We start from the raw sequence: 23613 nt of genomic DNA, 5'->3' as shown, positions 1-23613 counted from the left end.
TTATTTTTGAGACATTTTGAATTGGTCTTTACCTCGTTTCAGAACTTTAAGTACTTTGATTCCTTTCTTTACTGGAAGATTTCTTAATTAGGTTTGGCTGTCTCTTACAGAAAATAGGTACATTTCGGGTACCTTATTCGAGTACACTTTGGGGTATTTTTCCGGTACAATTTGAGTACTTTTGGGGTACTCTTTGGGTACTTTTGGGGTACACATTGGGTACAGTGAAAAGTACCCGGAATGTACCTAAAGGTACCCGGAATGTACCCAAAACTATACCCTTTATGCGGGTACTTTTTCGGGTACATTTTTCTTTCCCATACAACTTTTTGTTCTTTACTTTTGGGGTACCTTTTGGGTACTTTTGGGGTAAATAGTACCTGGAATGTACCCAGAATGTACCCAAAAGGTACCCGAAATTAGACCCTTTTTGGAACTGCACTTTACAAAAAAAATTACCTGCAGGCGGGTACTTTTTCTTTCCCATACAACTCTTTTATTTTTTAATTTTGGGGTACCCTTTGGCTGTACATGTACTTGCATAATAGTGTTTTTAAAAATTGGTACCTTAAGCCTATATGAAATAGAAAATATTTTTGAAAAGTCAAAATTATACATGTATAAACAAACTTTTAATTGTGATTTATCAGATCTGGAAGGACTGCTGAAGACCATCATAGGACTCAGCAACCAGATGGGTGACTGTGTGATTCATGGGATAGCCACCTCACATTCAGCTCAACTGGATGCAGCTGAAGGTAAGATAAAAATTGTAGCAACAGAGGGTAGACAAGGACAACAGAGACAAATAGACACAGGAGAAAGACTAGAAATGGCAGTATTTACATTCATATTGCCAGTGTATTTCCTTATAGGACAATATGAATGAAATTGACATTCAATTTTATATAACATGAAGTTGGTCATGTGATCAGTCTTTTCTTGCATATGAATACAATCACTATACTTCAAAAAGTCAGGTACTTTCACCTGGGTTCATGCTTATGCAATGCAGTGGGGGATTTAGAGGCACTCCCCCTTTTTGCCACAAATTTAAAAAATAGAAATAGTGCTAGTAAAAGTCCAGATTAGCACCCAAAATGGCTCTGAGTATTTTGGCTAATACTCTACTTTCACATGCCCCCCCCCCCCCCCCCCCCATTCCTTTCAGAAATTCTGGATCCGCCACTACAATGACATCGTAACAGAAACAAAAATTTTTGAAAACCTCGCAGAATATTTATACAGAGTTTATTTTGTAAACAGACAAGAATTTCATCAATTAATAAAACAGAAACATTAAACATACCGTTCAGTTGTTTCATTTTAAATACTGTCTACAACTACTTGAACTAGGCCTAAAACTTCAACTTGTGCAACAAGGCAAATTCATACAATGACTTTCCAGGCAACAGCTATGACTTGGCATGAGTGAGACTGGTTCTGAGGCTAGAAAAATTACGTCCATGTCAGGACACTACTGTGAGTCTTCATTAAAATCCTTCAACAGAAATTTCTCAAGTGAATAAAAATTATCTGTCAGTTCGTATTTATTTTCTCTTACACATCCTTGAGCACAGGCACTTGTTTCTGTAAATAACTTACGACCTCTGTATACTAATAATAACACAAGGTACCTAGCTTCAAATGACACCGAATGGCACCCCTGAGAATGTCGGCCTTTTGAGCTTCCAGGGAATATTCTATGTAAATGTACTTGCTACCGTTCTCTTGTACAATCATTCAACTAAAAAACCATGTATGGCATGATTGCATTTATTGCCTATTATCTCCGAAAACTGCAACAAAACATAGGTCTACAGCTCGATTTTCTACGGAGTCAGAATCCTATGGTCGCAAAATTCACAATTTTGGTACATCCCTTTCTGCTTTCCCTAAATATGCATTACCACGCTGCTTGTTAATGATATTTTTGCTCATGCTTGTTTATTGCTAGGGACTGCTGCTCAGGTGAGCAATGTGGTCCATGGACCTCTTGTTTAATTGATGCATGCAATAATTTAATTATTGTTCTCTTCAATTGAATTATTGCATGCAATATTTCAATTAATGTGCACAATAATTGAATTATTGCCCCCTTCAATTGATATCATTAATTCAACTGATGTTTGCAATAATTCCTTTAGAGAGAGAAAGTATTTAGTAAGTGATATCTTCAATTCAACATATTATTTCACAATTAAATTAATGATTTCTTTTATTGAATTGTTTCTCTCTTAAAAGAACCGGTGTTCACATTAATTCCATATACAAATCTGTTGTAAATAATTCATCAATTGAATTAAAGAGATCATTAAATCATTTATACAGAGTTCCAAATTAAATTTTGTAAGCAATAATTGCACCACATGGATGAGTGCATCATTTTAATGGGTGAGAGCAATAATTTAGCATGCATCAATTCAATTAATGAAAGCAATAATTAATTTGATGCATGCATCAATTCAATTATTGCCCGAAATAGTTCAATTGATGTGCACATCAAATCAATTATTGCCTGCAATGATTGAATTAATGATATCTTCAAATTATAATTATGATATATCTCATTATTTGCATTTATTTAAATTTGGCATTCCATAGAGGTTAGTGATACTTCTAGCTATTTTTCAGATGAACGATGGTGCCTATTAAAATATTTTTGAAAAATGCATTGTAGAGTTGGTGTCTGCTTGCCAGTCAGCTGGAGAGAGTGGAATAGAGGTTCTAAATTCCCTGAAGAAGGGTGAGTGAACATGTAACATTGAAGTTAACCATTAACTGTAGATATCATCATTTCACGGTGAGTGAACATGTAACATTGAAGTTAACCATTAACTGTAGATATCATTTCACGGTGAGTGAACTTGTAACATTGAAGTTAACCATTAACTGTAGATGTCATCATTTCACGGTGAGTGAACTTGTAACATTGAAGTTATCCATATACTGTAGATGTCATCATTTCAGAGTATCGTTTTTATACGCCCATCATAGATTATTGTATAGCATCATCCGTCTGTCTGGACCTTGTAGGCAAAATGCAAAATGAACCGTAAGCTCCAGGATCTTACAATTAGGTACATTTGATCACCATGATGAGAGGAAGATGCTTATTGTTTTTCAAGGTCAAGGTCATAGTATCAGATAATAGGAAAAACCTTGTAGGCAGAATACAGACCAAACTATTAGGGTTAGGATCTTACAACCTGGTACATTTAATCACCATGATGAGTGGAAGATGCCTATTGTTTTTCAAGATCAAAGGTCAAGGTCGTAGTATCAGTTAATAGGAAAACTTTGTAGACACAATACAGATTGAACTATTGGGGTTGGTAGTGTTGAATAATCGGAAAAATTTCATAATCGATAGTCGGTCAAAATTAGTAGAGTTGTATCGATCAATGATCGATATAATCGGCATTTTCATGTAGTTAATAAATCAATTTTTATTATTTTTAGGGGTTATTTCTTTTTAGCTTTATGGACATTTACAACATACACATATCTATTAGCCTATTAATGAGGATGTTTGTTTCTACCATGACATCCAGATTGGCTTTTAAATTAGTTTTAAGAAACCCAAAAGTTTTCAGATGTCTGACTTGACTTTCCCTGGGTAGAGATATATATGAAGTTATCAACTAATCTGATGCTCCTCCGACTCTTACCCCCGCTTTTATATCGAGACATTTGTGGGGAAGAGTCGGAGCAGACTACATATTGAAAAGTGGGAATTCAGCGACACCAACTGGTGTCACTGTATTACCTACCTTTTACAATTTTATTTCGCGGATCTGCCATCCAAGGTGCGAGGATTCAGATATTGGATGATTATTCTACACGTTAATTACAACTGATTCGGTGCTATTGCCATGTAAAAAGCTCTAACACTGACAAATGAAGCATCACTATGACTTTGGTGGCCTCCTCGCCATTCGAGTTCTTTACACATGTCGTCAGCACACAAATACACAAAATTCCAATCGGCGTCAAAGTAGTCATTATTAATCTGAAAAATACTCATCCGATAACCAATTCCTATCTAGATCTACGAAATAAAAGGTAGGCAAAGCAACACTAGCTCCTCGACACATCACAATATTAAAGCGGGGATAAGAGTCAGAGGAATCTCAGATTAGTTATAAACTGCAAAACTGTTGAGTTGATTGCAATATCCATGATAATAATATCGAACACCTTCTCCCTTTTCAAATGTATTAATTAATGCATACTTAGTTGATTAGTTTTTTATGGGTTCATGTTCGGCCAACAATCAATTATAAAAAAAGGGAATCAATAATCAGAATCCTGAACCAAATTTGAGGTCCAATCCGGCACGTTTATCGTGGAAACGACCATAGTCCAATCCTGCACATTAGCAAATGTTCAAGTCAAGATATATATCTAACCAAGGCAATTTAAGGAACAAATCGCATACACTGGTTCAAGTTTTCATCAAAAGATATGTGCAGAGTCTATTTTACCTAAAGTATCTTTCTTAAAATGCATGAAAACATGATTAGAAACATCTTCGCCCGCTTCGAATTCTATCGAGGCAACATCGTCAACTTCGATCAATGAATTTAGAGTTGTACGTGTACATGAGTAAGAATTCCAACAACCAATCAACTTAATGATGCCTCCCTGGCCAGGCAGTGTTTTAAATTCATAAATTTGTCGTCTAATAAGTCGGTAAAATGAAGAGTTTTAAGAGCCCACCTTTGTTTGGAAATGTCGTCTGCCATCTTGTTTTGTCCAATCCTGCAAACGATCATGACAGTGCATCTGCTTTATGATATCAATGATGTACTTCATACTTTCTGGAGATATCTACAGTCTTCAACTGCATCATGTACACTAAAAGTGCACCCAAGAATATCCTTTACCAAAGTCTCCAAAGAAAAGTTCAGATGGGATCCAGATGCATGTTCTTTCAGCATTGGCAAGGTGTCACAAAACCCACAAATATCTTTCCATGTTCTTCTTTCCCACTATCCAGTACAGATCTACCAAAAATAAGGCTGTCAAACTTCCTTCCATTATATATTTATAAAATCCTATAATTATACCCCCCACAAATGAAGTTTGGGGGGTATACTGGAATCACTTTGTCCATCTGTCCATCCGTCCGTTTGTCCATAGACGCAATTTGTCCGAAGTTTATTTCTAATACCGCTGGACATATTTCATTCAAACTTTATGCACATCTTCTATATATTATGTAGTTGTGCATCTCCTATTTTCATTGAAATATTTTAACAGTTATAGAAGTTACGCACATTTTCTTTTCATTTTGGGGGTTGTGCACTTTGTCCAGAGTTTAATTCTAATACCGTTGAACAGATTTGATTCAAACTTTATTCTCATCTTATATATATAATGTAGTGGTGCATCTTCTATTTTCATTGAAATATTTTAACAGTTATGGAAGTTACGGACAATTTCTGGTGTGGTTGTACTTGTAGTAATAGACACGATTTGTCCAGAGTTTATTTCTAATACCGTTTTACGCTCATAAGTCAATCAGGAATTGAAGAAGTGGAAAGAAGTTCAACAATGAAGTTCAACTACATTTCTTCTCATCCGTCCGTCCGTTTGTCCGTAGACACAATTTGTCCGAAGTTTATTTCTAATACCGCTGGACATATTTCATTCAAACTTTATGCACATCTTCTATATATACTAATGTCATTTATTTACTGACAAAATCAATGACAAAGTAAAGTTGGCATAACATAATGATCTTTAACAAAGTGAATATAAACTAAAGATTAGAAGAGTTGACCAGGGATTTGCAATCATACAGCCTAAAATGTGCCAAATAGTATTCATTGTTTATATTAAGCATATTTTTAATATTTCATGTACTGCTGTACTGTAGAATATACACTTCTGCATTCACATTGATTGCCCTGTAGATAATGTGAAAATATCCAATGTGCTTGCATTAAATATTTCCCATCATCTTATATGCCCCGTGGGGGGTATTAGTCCCATTAGGACAGTTCTAGTTTTTATTGTAAACAAGAGTGCCGCAGTATATATTTGTCTCTTTTTACCAATAATGCAATAAATTGTCCATACATTTTACATACCTGATATAAATGCATTGATATAATTACTTATATATATTATATATCATTTACATTCAAGCATCAAATCAGTAAAGGCTGTTTGACATACCCTCAGAAGTGAACGCACTGTCGCAAGCCACGGGTTTTGTCTCCATTCTATTTTCTCTCTGTGGAAATAGAATAAACACAAAACCTGTGGCTTGCGATGATGAAGTGAACTAATGCACAAAATTGAGTAACTATAAAATAATATAAACCTTGATTTATGTGCCTCCAATTGTAAGGCTTTTTCACAGGAATTTCTTGCCAGTGACTCTAGAGCAGGGACAGTCTCTCACTCTCTCTTCTTCAAATTTCTTGGAGCGTCGAAAAGATCTTTGAAACCCCAGCTTCTCCAATGCCTGCATAGGTTAAAGCTGGAATAAAAGATTTATATTCATATACACCATGCATGCACTTACTGCTCTATTGTACAAACACTATATTGTAGTAATTGACAACACAAGATCTCACAATCACATCTTTCACATCCAATTTCTGACACTTTACCACTGAGCCAAGGGGTAAATCCTCTTTTCTATTCTACATACTATATATATATACTAGTAGGAGTACTGGTACTTGTATACTACAAAATGCTACAACACTACTTGTACCTACCAGGGATCGAAATTTACTTTTTTCACTACTAGCAAAATTGAGCTTTTAGTAGCATTTTTCAATCGATTGCTGTTTTACATGAATTTAAGAAAACAAGCATGTCTCTTTATCAAAATATAGGGAAAATCTTTTAAAATCTCCTTTAAAGTGCAATAATAAAAATAAGATTGCGAATTCTTTCATTTAAAATTTAATGAATTATCATACAATTAACATACATGGTGCATGGTGAGGGTCATAGGGTACAATTGTGTGGCGTACTCGCTGTCCAGAGATCTACCACCTATTTACAACATCATGTGGATTGAAATCTTGAAGACTGTTTGCGCCAATTCAAACGATATGTTCAAAACTTTTGGAAATTTCATCTAAAAAATTCTAGTTGAAAAGAAAACCCCGCGAACTCGGAAGTGTTTGACTATAGAATACAGGACACCGCGTGAAATGGTGACACACTGTCATGTGTTGTTTCATGTAGACACGGACGAGATCAACATGCTTGCTATTTAAATCAGACGTCACTGAGACGCCCGAAGTGTGCTTGAAGTAGGCCATCTTCGACATCACTGACCAGGGCTTGAAGCTAACTTTTTTTGTCACCAGTCCAGCCGGACTGATGGGGTATAATTTCAACCAGTCCGTAAAAAAAATTACCAGTCCAACAGAGTTTTCCGGAAATTATTAAACATATTTCGTTAATGTTATCAAAATGAAATTTAACTCAATATGCCTCAGACAATATTGTAACACTGAAATGTGGGATTTATATCTACGAATCAGATTCGTCTGATATCTACAAATTGAAGCATGCCAAATCTGTGTATAAAATTTCATAAGTATATTTTCCAAAATGATGCTTTAGAAAATTAACCAGTCCCATCGGACTGACTAAAACAAATGTCAGTCAGTCCACCAGACTTTTAACCAGTCACAGACTGACGGGCATATGTTAATTTCGAGTCCTGCTGACTGAGATGACCTTGGCCTTAGTTATTTATTCGATCCACGTTTACTTTTTCAATACTTGTATATTGATTCTGTAAAGCGTTTCTATGCACAAGACAAAATTATTGTAAACTTCAAAGTATAGCCAATAAACCAAGGAAATCCGGGAAAAGATCGTTTTTTCTTCACTCGCAAAAAGTTGCGATCACTTGTGATTTGGTGTTGATATCAAAAGAACCTTGACCATTCTGACCTATATTGTGTCGTTTACCAGTTGGAATGATCGTCAGTTCGTCACATTTCCTGCGTCTCACATACAGTAAGCTGGCTAGTCCATAACGTATCTCTTTCTCACAGTCAACAATATCCAAAGGTGTATGACACAGAAAGCACCCTCTTTGCAAATGATCCACCAGAATTGAAAATTCAACAACTCTTCTGCCTTGGAACAGGTCAAATGTCTCTTTATTTTCATCATATTCATCTACCTGTGCTATTGGATCTTCGCTGTTGACATCGATGAAGTCAGGGTGGTTGTTATTTTCATCGGTACATGTGCTAATGGTTGTAGTAGCAGTAGATGAGGCTTTCTTGAACCGACCTTTCTTATCTCTTTCTCGTATACAATTCCCCTCCATTTCCATTTGCTTACATATGTGAAGCTACGAGAATTTTTTTATTCTTTTTTCAAAGAAGAGTTCCAAAAAATATAAATGCCGGAATTTATGATACAAATAAACTTTTTCCAGATTTTACGCGAGTTACCAAACCTTGCTGAGGATTGGAGTCCCTTAAAATATTCTTAGATAGGCATACAAAACCAAGTTCCGATGAAGCTTTACTATAGCAAACTAAACAGAGCACAATGTTATGTCGCTTTACCCAAAGCAAAAATTCTAATGAATGTGTAAAACGATGTTTTAGGGTAACTTTATACAAAGAACAAACTCGAGAAATTTAACAGTCTGTAGATCTCTAACTTATGTTTAAAACTTACTCTCTCTCTCTCGTTGTCACGTCAAAACAAATTATAGATTTTTTATTATTTAATTTATTATTTATTATTATTTAATTTTATTGCAATCAGTTGTTGTCCGTCGTCGTCCATTGTGCGTTAACAATTGAACATTTTTAACTTCTTCTTGATAACTACCAGTCCAATTCTTTTCAAATTTGGTATGAAGCATCTTTGGGACAAGGGGAACATAAATTGTAAATTTCAGGGGCCCGTTTTACAAAAGAACTTACGACAAAGTCGCAAGTCTTAAATTGCTTTACTAACACAGTAAGTTATTAGTTTGAATGAAGGAATTAAAATGTTACTGAAACTTAATTCTCAACATTATTTCTTCACATAGGGGTGAATTGTCTTACAATATGTGGGAGAATTCCAATATGTAAAGTTGGTCGTAAGTTATAAGTTCTTTTGTAAAATGCATCCCAGGTCTCCAGCACCCCTGGGGCCTTACGGGCGGGGCAAAAACTGTCCAAAATTAAAAAAATTTCAAAAATCTTCTTCTCAAGAACCGCACATGTGTAAGAAAAACTAAATGCATGGTGATGGAGAGCAGGAAAGCCTCTACCAAAATTGTAAAAAAAAAATAAAAATTATAATTTATTTTTTTGGTCACATACGATACATCAGACACTTACACAAACATACCTTTCATACATGCATACATGCTTCAATCTCCCTGTGGCTTAGGTTACTTGCTGTACAATAGTGAAAGTAATAATAGTAACAATAATACATGTACAAAAAATAATGACATGTACATGTAGTAATAATTAATCAGTTGCAAAAATATTTTCCCACTTCATCCATATTTTATCAAAGTTATGTATTTTAAATGTTTGAATTGCAGCATATTTCTCTACATGATATTTAAACTTTAAGTGACATAGTAATCCAACAAGATTTGGTTCTTTATTCTGCATTAAACGGATAAATATGTATTCTTTAGCATATAGAATTATAAAGTTTATAGCTTTATTATTTAAAGACAGTGGAATTTCACCAAATATTATATTTGACACATTAAAACCAATTCTTTCTGAAATTTTTCTAGACTGAACTCACTCCACAATGTTTGGGTCTTATTACAAGAAGTAAAAATATGTGTTATTGTTTCAATATTACTTGTACAAAATCTACAGAGATCATTTGTTTTAACACAGTGACTAATGTTTTTCAAATAATAACCAACAGGAAGAATTCTATGTAAAATTCTAAACTGTAGCCACTGAACAGAAGAATCACTAGATGTTTTGAAACAAAAGAGAGCAGGAAAGCCTCTACCAAAATTGTAAATTTGATGATCCCCGGGGTAGGGGTAGGGGTTCTGACCCCAGGGCAGGGCCAAACTTGGTATATAGTGTTTATATGTAAAAGACTTCGATAACATCTTCTTTTATGCTGTTGAAACTATATTGAAACTAAATAGATATTTAGAAAGAGCAAGTAGTCCTTTACCAAAATTGTAAATTTGATGATCCCAAGGGTAGGGGTTTTGGTATCAGGGTGGCGCCAAAATGGTCAGTTATTAAATGTGTGAACAATAGACATTTTTAGCTCTTCTGAGCCGAAGGCCATTTGTGCGGTGTGCGTAAACTTTTTAGAAAAAGGGCTATAACTCAAGAACCCCTTGGCCAATTTTTTTCAAATTTGTTACAGGGTATCATTGGCCCAAGGGCTTTCATACATACTAAATAGAGGGATGTGACCCTTTAACAAGGGGAGATAATCAGGAAAATACAAACAAAAGTAGTGGTTGCTAAAAAATCTTCTTCTCAAGAACCACAGGGCAGATTATCACCAAACTTACACATAAGGATGAGGATATGTTGTAGATTAAAAATTGTTCAAGGCATTACCCTGGGGCAAAGGGCGTGGTCTCAAGGTCACTTCAAAGTTGACCTAAATTTATATTTCCTTAAATCTTTGATATTTTAGTCATTATAAGGACTAGGATCATCAAATTTTGACAGTTGATGCATCTTAGGACCTTGTGTCAAGTTGTCTCAAAAGTAGGTCACGGTGACCTACTTTTTGAATTTTGCAGGTATTTTTTTTAAAATTAATTTTGATGCATATCTTGGACACTTTGAAGCCTATGATCATCAAAACTTGTCAGTTGGTGGATCATGGGACCTTGAAATGCGTCAACTGAAAAATAGGTCACTGTGACCTACTTTCTGAATTTTATGGCTTATCATTTATAGATATATTTTAAGTTATTTCAAATACCGAGAGGTTTAGAATCATCAAATCTTGTAAGTTGATGCATCTTGAGGCCTTGAAACATATTTATAAAAAAGTAGGTCACAGTGACCTACTTTTTGAATTTTGCAGATATTCAAATTTCACATTTTAAATTTTAGATGCATATTTTGGGCACTGTAAAACCTAGGATCATCAAACTTTGTCAGTTGATGCGTCTTCAGTCTTCGGTTTGTGTCGACCAAAAAGTAGGTCACTGTGACCTACTTTTGGTATTTGACAGCTAAATTACTATATTTCAGACACTATTTGACCTACAATCATCAAACTTTGTCAGTTGATGCATCTTGAGTCTTCGGAGTGTATCGACCAAAAAGTAGGTCACTGTGACCTACTTTTGGCATTTGACAGTTATATTTATATATTTCAGTCACTAATTGACCTACAATCATCAAACTTTGACAGTTGATGCATCTTGAGTCTACGGAGTGTGTCGACCAAAAAGTAAGTCACCTTGACCTACTTTTGGAATTTGATGGCTATATTTATATATTTCAGATACTATTTGACCTACAGTCATCAAACTTTGTCAGTTGATGGGTCTTGCATGTTCGAAGGGTTTCGACCAAAAACTAGGTTACCTTGACCTACTTTTGGAATTTGACGACTATATTTATATATTTCAGATACTATTTGACCTACAGTCATCACACTTTGTCAGTTGTTGGGTCTTGCATGTTCGAAGGGTTTCGACCAAAAAGTAGGTCAACTTGACCTACTTTTGGAATTGGACGGCTATATTTATATATTTCAGATACTATTTGACCTACAGTCATCAAACTTTGTCAGTTGATGGGTCTTGCATGTTCGGAGTTCGCTGACCAAAAAGTAGGTCACCATGACCTATGATTGGAATTTGACAGGTATATTTCAATATTCAGATACTAATTGGCTTAAAATCATCAAACTTTGTCAGTTGATATTTCTTGGGTTCTCAAAATGTGTAAACCAAAAAGTAGGTCACATTGACCTACTTTTTTTGAATTCTTAGGATTTAACTAAAGATTTAGAATACTAAGAGGCTAAGAATAGAAATGGTGGGGTTGTACAATTTATCAGAAGAGCGATTCTAGGCCCTTGGGCCTCTTGTTAACTTCTTGATAACTATCATTCCAATTATTTTCATATTTTGTATGAAGCATCTTTGGAACAAGGGGGACTTGAATTGTAAATTTCAGGATTCCTTCACCCCTTGGGGCCTTAGAGGCGGGGCAAAAACTCCAAAATTGACAAATTTTCAAAAATCTTCTCAAGAACCGTACACATGTAAGAAAAACTAAATGCATGGTGATGGAGAGCAGAGGAAGGCCTCTACGAAAATTGTAAATTTGATGATCCCCAGAGTAAAGGTTCTGACCCCAGGGTGGGGCCAAACTTAGTATACAGTATTTATGTGTAAGTTTGCTGATACTGTATAAAATCTAAATGCATACTTAGGAATAGCAGAAAAGGATGTACAAAAAATGGTGAATTTCAATCAAAACCCAGGGTATGACTTTAGGATGAGTCCAAATTAGTCTTTTGATGTTTTAATGTTAATACACCTATTATTTAAAGCCTTTCATCAGTGTATGCACTTTTGAAGGCAGTGAAGTTTTAAGAACACATCTTGTTTTATACTGTTGCTGAACATTAGAATTTAGCTTAGATATTCAGAACAGGAAATCTATTCTAGATTTCATAGCCCATGGAAGTAGTGATACATTTTCACTAGTATTCAGGTGATCAATAAGGCCTGTGGGCCTCTTGTTCATAACTGGGTTATATATAATTTTAATCATCACAACACAAAACCCCAGTGCAAGGTGTGAACTGACCAATTAGCCAATTATATACTCAAGTGTGTCACTGCCACAAAGAAGCATGGGTGATGTTTCAACTATGTAAACACCTAATTACCCCTCCAGCATTCAACAAAATCCAGGTAAGGCCCAAGCGGAAATTATTACACGCTTTGGTAACGGTGGGTATACGCTACCACCACTTCGAGAGATCGAGAGTGAAAAACAATGAAATGTGTTTTACGGGACCCAACTTCACTTCGAAAGATCAAGAACTTCGAGAAATCGATAGTAAATTTGCTTTGTTATATAGAGAGAAAAATCGGGGCCATGATTTCACTTTGAGAGACCGAGAACTTCAAGAGATCAAAGTTCGAGCCATCGAGAGTCACCTGTAAGATTAAATGGGGATTTAATTAAGATCGAATCCTGAAATAATCAAGATATGTAATCCCAATTAAATTCCCTAACTTACTAAGAGCAATTTAAATCAATTAACAATTAGTTGACTTAATAAAAATATAATTACCAAAAACCTATTGATCTGTTCCCAAAATGAAAATTAGCAGACTGGCGAATTTACCGAAAACCCGCCTTATATACTCCGTAAATCCGTATCTGATTCTTATACGAATTTGTATAGAAATATACGAATTTGTATCAAATATTACTGAAATTTACGGAGAACCTATTCGGAAAATAGTTCGATAAAAATCTAGTAACTTCCATTAAATCTAACAATAGAAATTAGAAATAGTTTCACTCATACGACATTAAATAATTAATTACATACCTTGTAGAAGTTCATAATTTGTTTTTACCACCTATGTATATATACGCGGATCAAGGAAAAAGTTTGACCCGGAAGTATGAAGTTACAGTCCCTGAAACGTTCTACTTTCCCACTTGAACGGTGGACGCACGGTGAGTGCACGCAGAGCGAACGGTGAACGCAATTTGGTGAACAGTGAGTGCACGGTGAACGCAAAATGGTCTATTCATTCGGTACATTTCGGATTTTTCCCTTGGATTGTACTTTATAATCAGGTGAAGAATATATATATATGAATACATCTGTGTGCTCATTTTTGTGCAAGTACTGGATGTATAATTCTCATGAAAATTATCGTAAATTTCACATCAATGCATGTAGCAATCATACACAAACAAATGAAAATTTCATAATAGAAACATATTTCAGAATATTTAGAATTCTTGATGTTTTCATAAATCATGAATATTGGTGCTTCATCTCGGTATACTATATGTAATTATATATTTTGACTTAAGATGCATATATAGTATTTAATTTCTTAATACAAAAGTATAAACAATTTATGTGAAATAAAGATAGTCTAGTAATTAGCGCCAATAATTTACAGGTGTACATGCATGACTTCAAAATTTATGAGCGGGGTCGTTTGGATTACACACAATTAAAAAACATCCCCGAAAGGAGTCAAGAAAAATGCATTATACAACCAACACGGGTAGAACAGGTACCTTGTGTTGACACCTGAACGCTTCTAAATAGTATAAAAGGTTTATTCCCTCATAGATTTTGTATAATTCACTTTTTTGCAAATACATGTATAATATATCGACCTGAGGAAATAATCCCAGAATTAATGTACGCAGGTACAAATTAAATAGTGTGACCAGGAATTTACATTTAGATTGTGCAATATTTATATAATTTTGATGCGGATAAAACTGTTTATTGTACAGAACTATACATATATCATATGTGGGGCAGAAATGTACGAGAACTATTTCATCTTTATATTATAAATTAGAGACAAACGATTCAAAAGTTTCAAATTTGAGGAAAGGAGTAAATACATTTATTGACAATGTCTCTCATAAATATAGGCGTAAAATTATCAGAAATACTTGTCAAATCAATTTGACATTTGGGCATGAATGTACATTGAAATGTACAGTGTAACATAGTTTTTTAAATAGGGGGGGGGGGGGGGGGGGGGCTTAAGAAAAATCAGAAACTTATATAGCATTCTTGTCAAGTGAGACAAAATAAAATATAATAAATTGCGCTTTTGCCCAAACTTGAAAATATTAAAATGATAATTCGGGTGGGGGCAAGGTATATTTATTAACTGAAACTGCCTCATTTGCGTACATGTACCAGCGCTCGTTGCTCATTCTTTGCTGCATGTACATGTATTGGGGTTAAATTCATAACTGAACGCTCTTGCATTTTTCTCTCATTCAGAACTTCTCCCACTTTTTAATCAAACAATACTTGTGTTTTGTAATGATAATAACAATGATTTATTCTGTTCTTTGATATTAGTGATCTGCAGTTTTCCTTGAATTTTCACATTTGATAATCCTGATATTTGTACTTTACAAATCAAATTTCTGATATAATAAGAAAGTTTACTTTCACTCTTATCCACACGTTCCTTTTTCATTTTTTCCTTGCTATGAAAATCGATCTTTTAACTTTGGTGTTCCAAATGACAGTGAACGGTGAAAGCACGGTGAACGCTTTATGAACGGTGAACACACTGTGAGTGCAAAACTGTAAATGGTGAACGCACGGAGAGCAAACGGTGAATGCACAGAGAGCGAACGGTGAACGCACGGAGAGTGCACGGTGAACGGATGGTGAGTGAACAGAAAAATGGTAAAGTAGAACGTTTCAGGGACTGTATATCCCATAACTCTAAAACAAGAAAAATACTCTTGATGAATCATATCATGTTACCGTTTAAACTTCTAATAACTTAAAGAGAAAATACTCATATTAACAATACATAATACCTATTAAACTCTTATCTATTTTACTCTGATATCGTAATAAGATTAAGGGGTCGTTTCAAAAGTTAAGAAATAAAATATCAAGTTATACGGTGAAAACCTCAAATGTTACAATATTTAAGGAAAATCTTTAAATATGGACTTGGGTGAGCAATGTGGCCCATGGGCCTTTCGTCTTGACTTAATTGTGTTTTACACATATCAAAGTAGTCCATATGTGTAGGGGTTTCCTCAAGCATCAATTTTATTTATGTATTTAGCCAAGTTCCTTTCTCTATATTTTTTTTTATAAATGTGTTTATGGAAATAACAAATCTAAATATCTTCATGTTTGATTATAAAATGAATAAAAATGAAAATAAACATGTGTATGTGCAAGAAATACAAAACTTTCACTGAGCATGGTCATTACCATCATCATAATTTCATTTTCTGATGTAGATAAATATTAAGAAGAAATTTTTCAAGAAAGTTTATTTTATTGTGTGGATTTTTTTACCTTGATTAAAAAAAATTTGCACACCTGATTTATCAATTTTTGAATGCATGTGTACAATATATAGGACTAAGATTTTTTCAGGATTATATTTTCAAATGTTGGGGTGCATACTATACACGATACCTTACAGTAATTATGAAATTCATAGATGAACATTATCAAAGTAATTAGTTTGCATAGAATTTCAGTCTGGGTGTATTCAGACACTTGGCATGGCAAGTTGTCTGTAATTGTCAATTATCAATTGGTTTGGGATGTGTTTGATAAAAAGGCCAACCTGTATGGAGCGCCAAATTAACATAAACTCAAATAATTGAAGATATCTTCAATTATTTGAAGATATCATTAATTCATTTGATGCGCGCAACAATTGAATTAAAGATCTCTTCAAATAATTAATGATATCTTCAATTCTGAATTATTACGCGCATTAAATGAATTGATGATAGCATTAATTCTTCTGCTGAATTGATGCGCGCTTTAATTGAATTAATGATCTCTTCAAATGAATTAATGATATCAACAATTGAATTGATGCACGCTACAATTCAATTAAAGAGAGCAATAACTGATATAATGCGTGCATTAAATCAATTGATGAGAGCAATAATTGAATTGATGCGCGCATTAATTCATTTGATGAGAACAATAATGGATTTTTTTTTTATTTTTTTTTTTTTCACATATATCAGTCTTTAATTCCAAAATACATTACTATTTCGGGGTAAAGTCTCCGCAGAGACCCCCTTATAATCTTTACCTAGGGTGCCAGGGGCCCCTTGGATTAGATGTATATAGGCATACATATACATATATATAAATTTATACATATAAATTTCTACATATAGAAAACACAAACATATATGCATACATACAAACACACACACATACAATATACTGTTATATAACAAAATTTATTAACATGTTATGGCAAAAAAGGTTCTTATTTTTACGGAAAAACCAACAACACAACAATATAATTATGTACATAAAGAACCTGCCATATGCGGGGTTAACAATTCAAAAGTTCATATCACAACCCCCATGGCAGCACTATAGGAGGACAGGACCCCTCCTCATAGTGGGAACTTTTTGCAAAATACCAGTATATAAAAGGTTTATTACAAAATTTTATTTGATATAGAAATATAGTTGTTTGTAATCAATTCAAATTGTTCAAAATAAACTCACATTGAAGCATAGTTAAAAATGTGCATAGACAGATATTTGTCAGAGGTTTCATATTATAAAAAGTCATACCTGCAAAGGTGTTTAAATTACAATTTGTCTTTAATTGCTTTCATAACTTTAGCATATTTTTTATCCTGAATTTTTGTGTACACTTCTGTATAAAAATTCAATTTACTTTTTATGTGATTACATATTTCTTGAGGTTTTTCGTCTTTGTTATCTAATCTACAATACATTTTATACTTGTATATTTTACAGGCAATAAGAGATATTATTCTATTCAAAAAGAGTGTCTTTTCATTGTTTTCATAGTAAAATCCTATCACAATTGTTTTCCACGATATATCAAATTTTAAAATTTGTTTAACAATGTCCCATATATGAGAAACATTTTTACATTTTAAGATAAGATGTTCATTGTTTTCTTTAGCATCTCTGCAAAAGACACAAAAATCATTTTCTACTATCTTCCATTTCTTCAGCAATTCTCTGTTACACAATAGATTATTTAACAATTTGTAATTAAATTCTGATATACTTCTGTCTCTTATGGATAAGATTTTTTGTTCATAAATAGATTTCCAAGCCGTTTTTGTTATTTCAAAAACCTTTCCGTAATATGCTTGGTGTAATGGAGGTATAAATTTTTCATGGCAAAGAATTTCGTAAATCAACTTTGAATTGATATCACACACTTTAACATGTCCTTTACATAATAAATCGTATGATGTATTCCCATGAAAAATGTTTTCGTATCGTATATTTGAAAATTCATAACGTTTGAAGGTTTTTGTTATAACTGTTTTTATAATCATATATTCACACATCCAGTTTTTTTTACATATAAGTTTGTCATCAAGCAATAATGGATTTAATGTGCGCATTAATTCAATTATTGCTCTCTTCAATTGAATTAATGATATCTTAAGTTAATTCATTTGAAGAGAGCAATAATTCTTTTAGAGAGAGCAACTAAATAATTAAAGATATCTTCAATTCAACATATCCACAATTGAATTAATGATCTCTCTAATTGAATTGTTGCTCTCTTTAAAAGAATTGATGAGTGCATTAATTCCTTATACAAAAGCATTGTAAATAATTAAAGATATCTTCAATTGAATTAAAGAGATCATCAAATTATTTATACCGAGCTCTAAATCAATTATTGCGAGCAATATTTCTACGAAATTAATGCTCTCATCAATTGAATTGAAGAGAGCAATAACTGAATTAATGCGCACATCAAATCTATTATTGCTCTCATTAATTCAATTGATGCTCTCATCAATTGAATTGAAGAGAGCAATAATTGAATTAATGCGCGCATTAAATCAATTATTGCTCTCATTAATTCAATTGATGAGAGCAATAATTGAATTGAAGCGTGCATTAATTCATTTGATGAGAGCAATAATTGATTTAATGCGCGCATTAATTCAATTAAAGAGAGCAATAATTGAATTGATGATATCTTCAAATAATTGAAGATATCTTCAATTATTTGAGTTTATGTTAATTTGGCGCTCCATAAACCTGCCGCGTCTAATCGACAGATCTGAAACCGCTTCATTACTGAGAAAGTGTTCTATAAAATTCATGTCTTTTTATCTAAAGTTGTACATCTTTATAAATGAAAATATAAAGTTAGTTATTTGTAACTAAGGCTAGCTTTAGTGTTAATATTTTAATGAATGATCTTATTCTTCTTTTACGTTTGATTAAAAAGGAGGAGCATTTTTTGGTTGCAAAACATGAGTATGTATGGGAAAATCATCATTACAACATCTGGATCGATCGTCACAGCATGGATAAAAATTTCAATGAGTTTATCACATGTATGAATTTTATTAAAGACATTCTATTTATGAAATTATTCTTTATAAGTTTTGAGAAATTGTATTCATTTAATAACTTGGCAATTACGTAGAGTAATTGGTTTTGGGTATATGCTGTAGCGGATTTACATTTCTGAATGGGAGTTGGGGGGGTTGCAGTAAAAGGTAAGGAGTTTGGGGGCTATGTTGAATTCAAAGCCCCCAGTAGATCCAGGGCAAAACCATAGTGAATTGGCACAGAGGGCAAAACCCAGAGAAGCATCTGAGTTTTCATGAAATACATTTGGTATATTTTATTGTTTTTGAAAATATATCTATTAAAAAAATGAATAATATTTGTGGGGTGGGGGAGGGGGTGCTGGATCTGCCACTGGTATAAGAATCCTAAGTTGGAGACAAGATGCAGTATTGGATTAAAATGAAAGCCATAAATATTTGGTTATCGCAGGTGGATCTATCAAGTCAGAAGTACATAAGTCAGCAGAGAAAGTCAAACATCTGATCAAACTAGCAGAAGATTTAGTTCCCAAGATGGTGGATGTGAAGGAAAAAGAGATAGGTGACCTGGTAGAGAATGAGATGCATTCCACTAGTGCTGCTATTGAGCAGGCTGCCAAGAAAATAGAGGTTGGTATATCTGACTAACACATTGTCATAGATTTTTTGAAAAGAACTATGCCATAGATGCAAAAATGAAATCGAAAGTATATTCTTTTTTTAAAAATTTTAAAAACACCTGTGTGATCATGGTATTAGACTACTCCAAGACGTTAAAGCCCTTATCAGTGGCGCCAAGTCAAAAGTATTTTTCCGTGAACCTGCTGGAGTAGGTATTAGACCAATCTGATTAAAATAAGATCTTTGATCCGCTCCGTTATTGTTATGTCGCTATGTGTAGCGACATAACAATAACGGAGCGGATCAAAGATCTTATTTTAATCAGATTGGTATTAGACTGGCAATACGTAGGTGGAGTATTTTATCATACCCCCACAAATGAAGTTGGTGTGGGTATTTTGGTTTCACTTCATCCGTCCGTCTGTCTGATTTATCAGAGGTTTTTCATTTACTTTTTAGCTCACCTGAGCTGAAAGCTCAAGTGAGCTTTTCTGATCGCCTGTTGTCCGTCGTCTGTCTGTCCTTCTGTCTGTAAATTTTTACTTTTTCGACTTCTTCTCCAGAACCACTGAACCAACTTCAACCAAACTTGTTCAAAAGCATCCTTGGGTGAACATCATCGGAAACCCACGGTTGATTACGCTTCGTTCCTCTCTCCATCACCCGTGGGTCCATTCATTCCTGCTTTCATATTTCACATTGAGTATTCCTTGTGACAAGACCTTTCCATTGGTACTAAACCTTTTGACCTTGACATTTGACCTTTTTAAAAAATTGACATTGGTCATAACTTCTAAATGGTAAATATTAGAGCTTTCATATTGTACATGAGCATTTCTTGTGACAAGATCTCTCTACTGGTACCAAGATATTTGTCCTTGTGACCTTGGCCATTTTCGGAATTGGCCATTATCGGAGGCATTTGTGTTTCACAAACACATCTTGTCTATTCGTAAAATTTAAAATGCATTTTATTTTTATTTTTGGTTTGACATGTTGGGTAGAATCGGCAGAATAAAAAAAGAAGAAGAAATTTGATTTTTTTTTTTTCTTCTTCCGATTCCCCAGAAATTAGGGTCAGTGGATCCATAAACCAAGAAATAAAAAAACTGTGGCCTAAAAGCTTCCTGACATAGTGTAGGTTCAAGTTTGTTCAAATCATGGCCCCCGAGGTAGCATGGGGCCCCAATAGAGGATCAAAGTTTTAAATAGAAATATATAGAGAAAATCTTTAAATATCTTCTTCTCAAGAACCATCAGGCCAAAGAAGTTGACATTTACATGAAAGCTTTCTGACATAGTGCAGATTCAAGTTCGTAAAAATCATGGCCTCCAGGGGTTGGGGCCACAATAGGAACTAAGGTTTTACATGCAAATATATATGAAAAATCTTCAGATAAGGGCCAAGGTGACTCAGGTGAGCGATGTGGCCCATGGGCCTCTTGTTACAAAATTACCTTTAAGAGATATAATGTGTTTCCCCTTGTGACAGGAAATGCTTCACCAGACCAGGAAAGACATGTCTGGTGTGGAGCTGACTGTCAATGAGAGCATTTTGGACTCCTGCACTGGGCTCATGCAGGTCAGTAGATAGTTTTTGCTTTACAGTTGAGTGTTTCTGAGAATTTTTCCAGTTTAGCTGTATGTTTTTGGTTACCAGTTACATAGAGATTCATATATATGTATGATAACGTCAATAGTAGATTTGAAATTTGATTTTTAAAACATTTGATGTATGGTTTAAATGTTAATTAGAATTAAATCTCCAATGGTTTTCTGTAGGCTATCAAAGTGCTGTTAGTCAAATCACAAGAATTGCAGAAAGAAATTGTGGGACAAGGAAGGGTGAGCACAGTTTAGTGGTTACACAGAAGACCGTGTTTTCAAATTTGAAGTGCCGAGAAATGACTACATACTTAGCAAACTCATGTTGTATACTGTAGGGTACAGCAAGTGTGAAAGAATTTTACAAGAAGAACCACAGGTGGACGGAGGGACTGTTGTCTGCTGCCAAGGCTGTGGGTTGGGGTGCCACTTCCTTGCTGTAAGTAATACTATTGTGAATTGATTTAATGAATACTGTAGATACCGTATTAATTTAAAATATGTCAATGTTGCCATTCAGCGGCTCTTCTTTGAAGGTAAATTCAAAAGTGCTTTATACTCCAAAAGAAATGAATCTAAATTGATTTGTTATAAATTAGGGAACCAATTCGTATATCAATACAATTTTATTTCTCTTAAAAATCAAAAGGCTCTAATTTTGATTACAGTTAAATTGGAGATACCAATATGCAATTTCCTAGATATTAGCTCTGTATGTTCAGTATTCCATGACTGTCTTGGTAGGGAAAGGAGATACAAATGACTCGAGATGGCTCGAACTTTGATCTCTCGAAGTTCTTGGTCTCTCGAAGTGAAATCATGGTCCCGATTTTTTCTCTATATAACAAAGCAAATTTACTATCGATCTCTCGAAGTGAAGTTGGGTCCCATAAAACACATTTCATTGTTTTACACTCTCGATCTCTCAAAGTGGTGATAGTGTATACCCACTGTTACCCAAGCATGTAATAATTTCGCTTGGACCTTACCTGGATTTTGTTGAATGCTGGAGGCTAGTGTGGCTGTGGTAATTAGGTGTTTACAAAGATGAAACATCACCCTGCTTCTTTGTGGATGTGACACATTTGAGTATATAATTGGCTAATTGGTCAGTTTACCCTTACACCTAGGTCTTGTGATGATTAAAAGTATATATAATCTGACTATGAAGAAAATCTCAAATCTGTTTTGACTAGACAACGAGAGAGTAAGCTTTAAACATTAATTTAGAGATCTACAGACTGTTAAATTTCTTGAGTTTATTCTTTGTGTAAAGTTACTCTAAAACATTGTTTTACTCATTCATTAGAATTTTTGCTAAAGTGTAAAGCGACATAACATTGTGCTCTGGTTAGTTAGCAATAGTAAAGTTTATTGGAACTTGATTTTGTATGCCTATATCTTAGCATGGTTAAAGAACAAATATAGACATAAACTCTGAAATCATTTTATTAAATTAAATGCAATATTCGGTTCCTCATTTTGATATTAAATTAACTATCTGACAAATATGAAGGAAAAGATGTCAAAACGATATGATCTTGCTGGTAAACATTTCCGGTTATTGTAAAATCTGAACCATATCAGCGGACCTTCAATTTCCGAATTTCGATCTCTTGAACTCTCGATTTCTCAAAGTTTTATTAAGGTCCCTTGAACTTTGAGTTATCGAGAGTCACCTGTACGTACATTATGGGCTAGTCGTCTAGATAATGTTGAAAGTTATTTAAGAAATTTCATTTTTGAGGTATATGCAACGCTTCACACTGGCATACTTCATGTAGCGTGTTAGTGATTGTCATTAGTCATTTCTTATTTCCCGGTCACAGAAGGTCACAGAATGAATTGTTACTTGTCATTAGTCATTTCTTATTTCCCAGTCACAGAAGGTCACAGAATGAACTGTTACTTGTAACGAGTCATTTCTTATTTCCCGGTCACAGAATGAACTGTTACTTGTCATTAGTCATTTCTTATTCCCCGGTCACAGAATGAATTGTTACTTGTAATGAGTCATTTCTTATTCCCCGGTCACAGAATGAATTGTTACTTGTCATTAGTCATTTCTTATTCCCCGTTCACAGAATCTCACAGAATGAACTGTTACTTGTCATGAGTCATTTCTTATTTCCCGGTCACAGAAGGTCACAGAATGAGCTGTTACTTGTAATGAGTCATTTCTTATTTCCCTGTCACAGAATGAATTGTTACTTGTCATTAGTCATTTCTTATTCCCCGTTCACAGAATCTCACAGAATGAACTGTTACTTGTCATGAGTCATTTCTTATTTCCCAGTCACAGAAGGTCACAGAATGAACTGTTACTTGTAATGAG

At 34.1% G+C, this 23613-nt stretch overlaps 1 protein-coding gene across 7 annotated transcripts in view; it reads left to right on the top strand.

Annotated features, from left to right (window-relative positions):
* The window catches only part of LOC125649532 (huntingtin-interacting protein 1-like), a 230721-nt gene that overhangs the window by 191822 nt on the left and 15286 nt on the right, over positions 1–23613 (top strand). For all 7 annotated transcript variants that reach the window (XM_056155233.1, XM_056155229.1, XM_048877117.2 and 4 more), the window contains 6 exons: positions 651–758; positions 2681–2746; positions 19504–19682; positions 21166–21255; positions 21456–21518; positions 21617–21717. In XM_056155233.1, coding sequence (XP_056011208.1) covers positions 651–758; positions 2681–2746; positions 19504–19682; positions 21166–21255; positions 21456–21518; positions 21617–21717 — 607 coding nt within the window. The remainder of the gene's footprint in view (positions 1–650; positions 759–2680; positions 2747–19503; positions 19683–21165; positions 21256–21455; positions 21519–21616; positions 21718–23613) is intronic.

Source organism: Ostrea edulis, chromosome 1 (assembly GCF_947568905.1).
Source record: "Ostrea edulis chromosome 1, xbOstEdul1.1, whole genome shotgun sequence".
In the NCBI taxonomy this organism is placed as follows: Eukaryota; Metazoa; Mollusca; class Bivalvia; order Ostreida; family Ostreidae; genus Ostrea; species Ostrea edulis.
The sequence above is the reverse complement of the archived record's forward strand: the minus strand, read 5'-3'. Positions and strand labels throughout refer to the sequence as shown.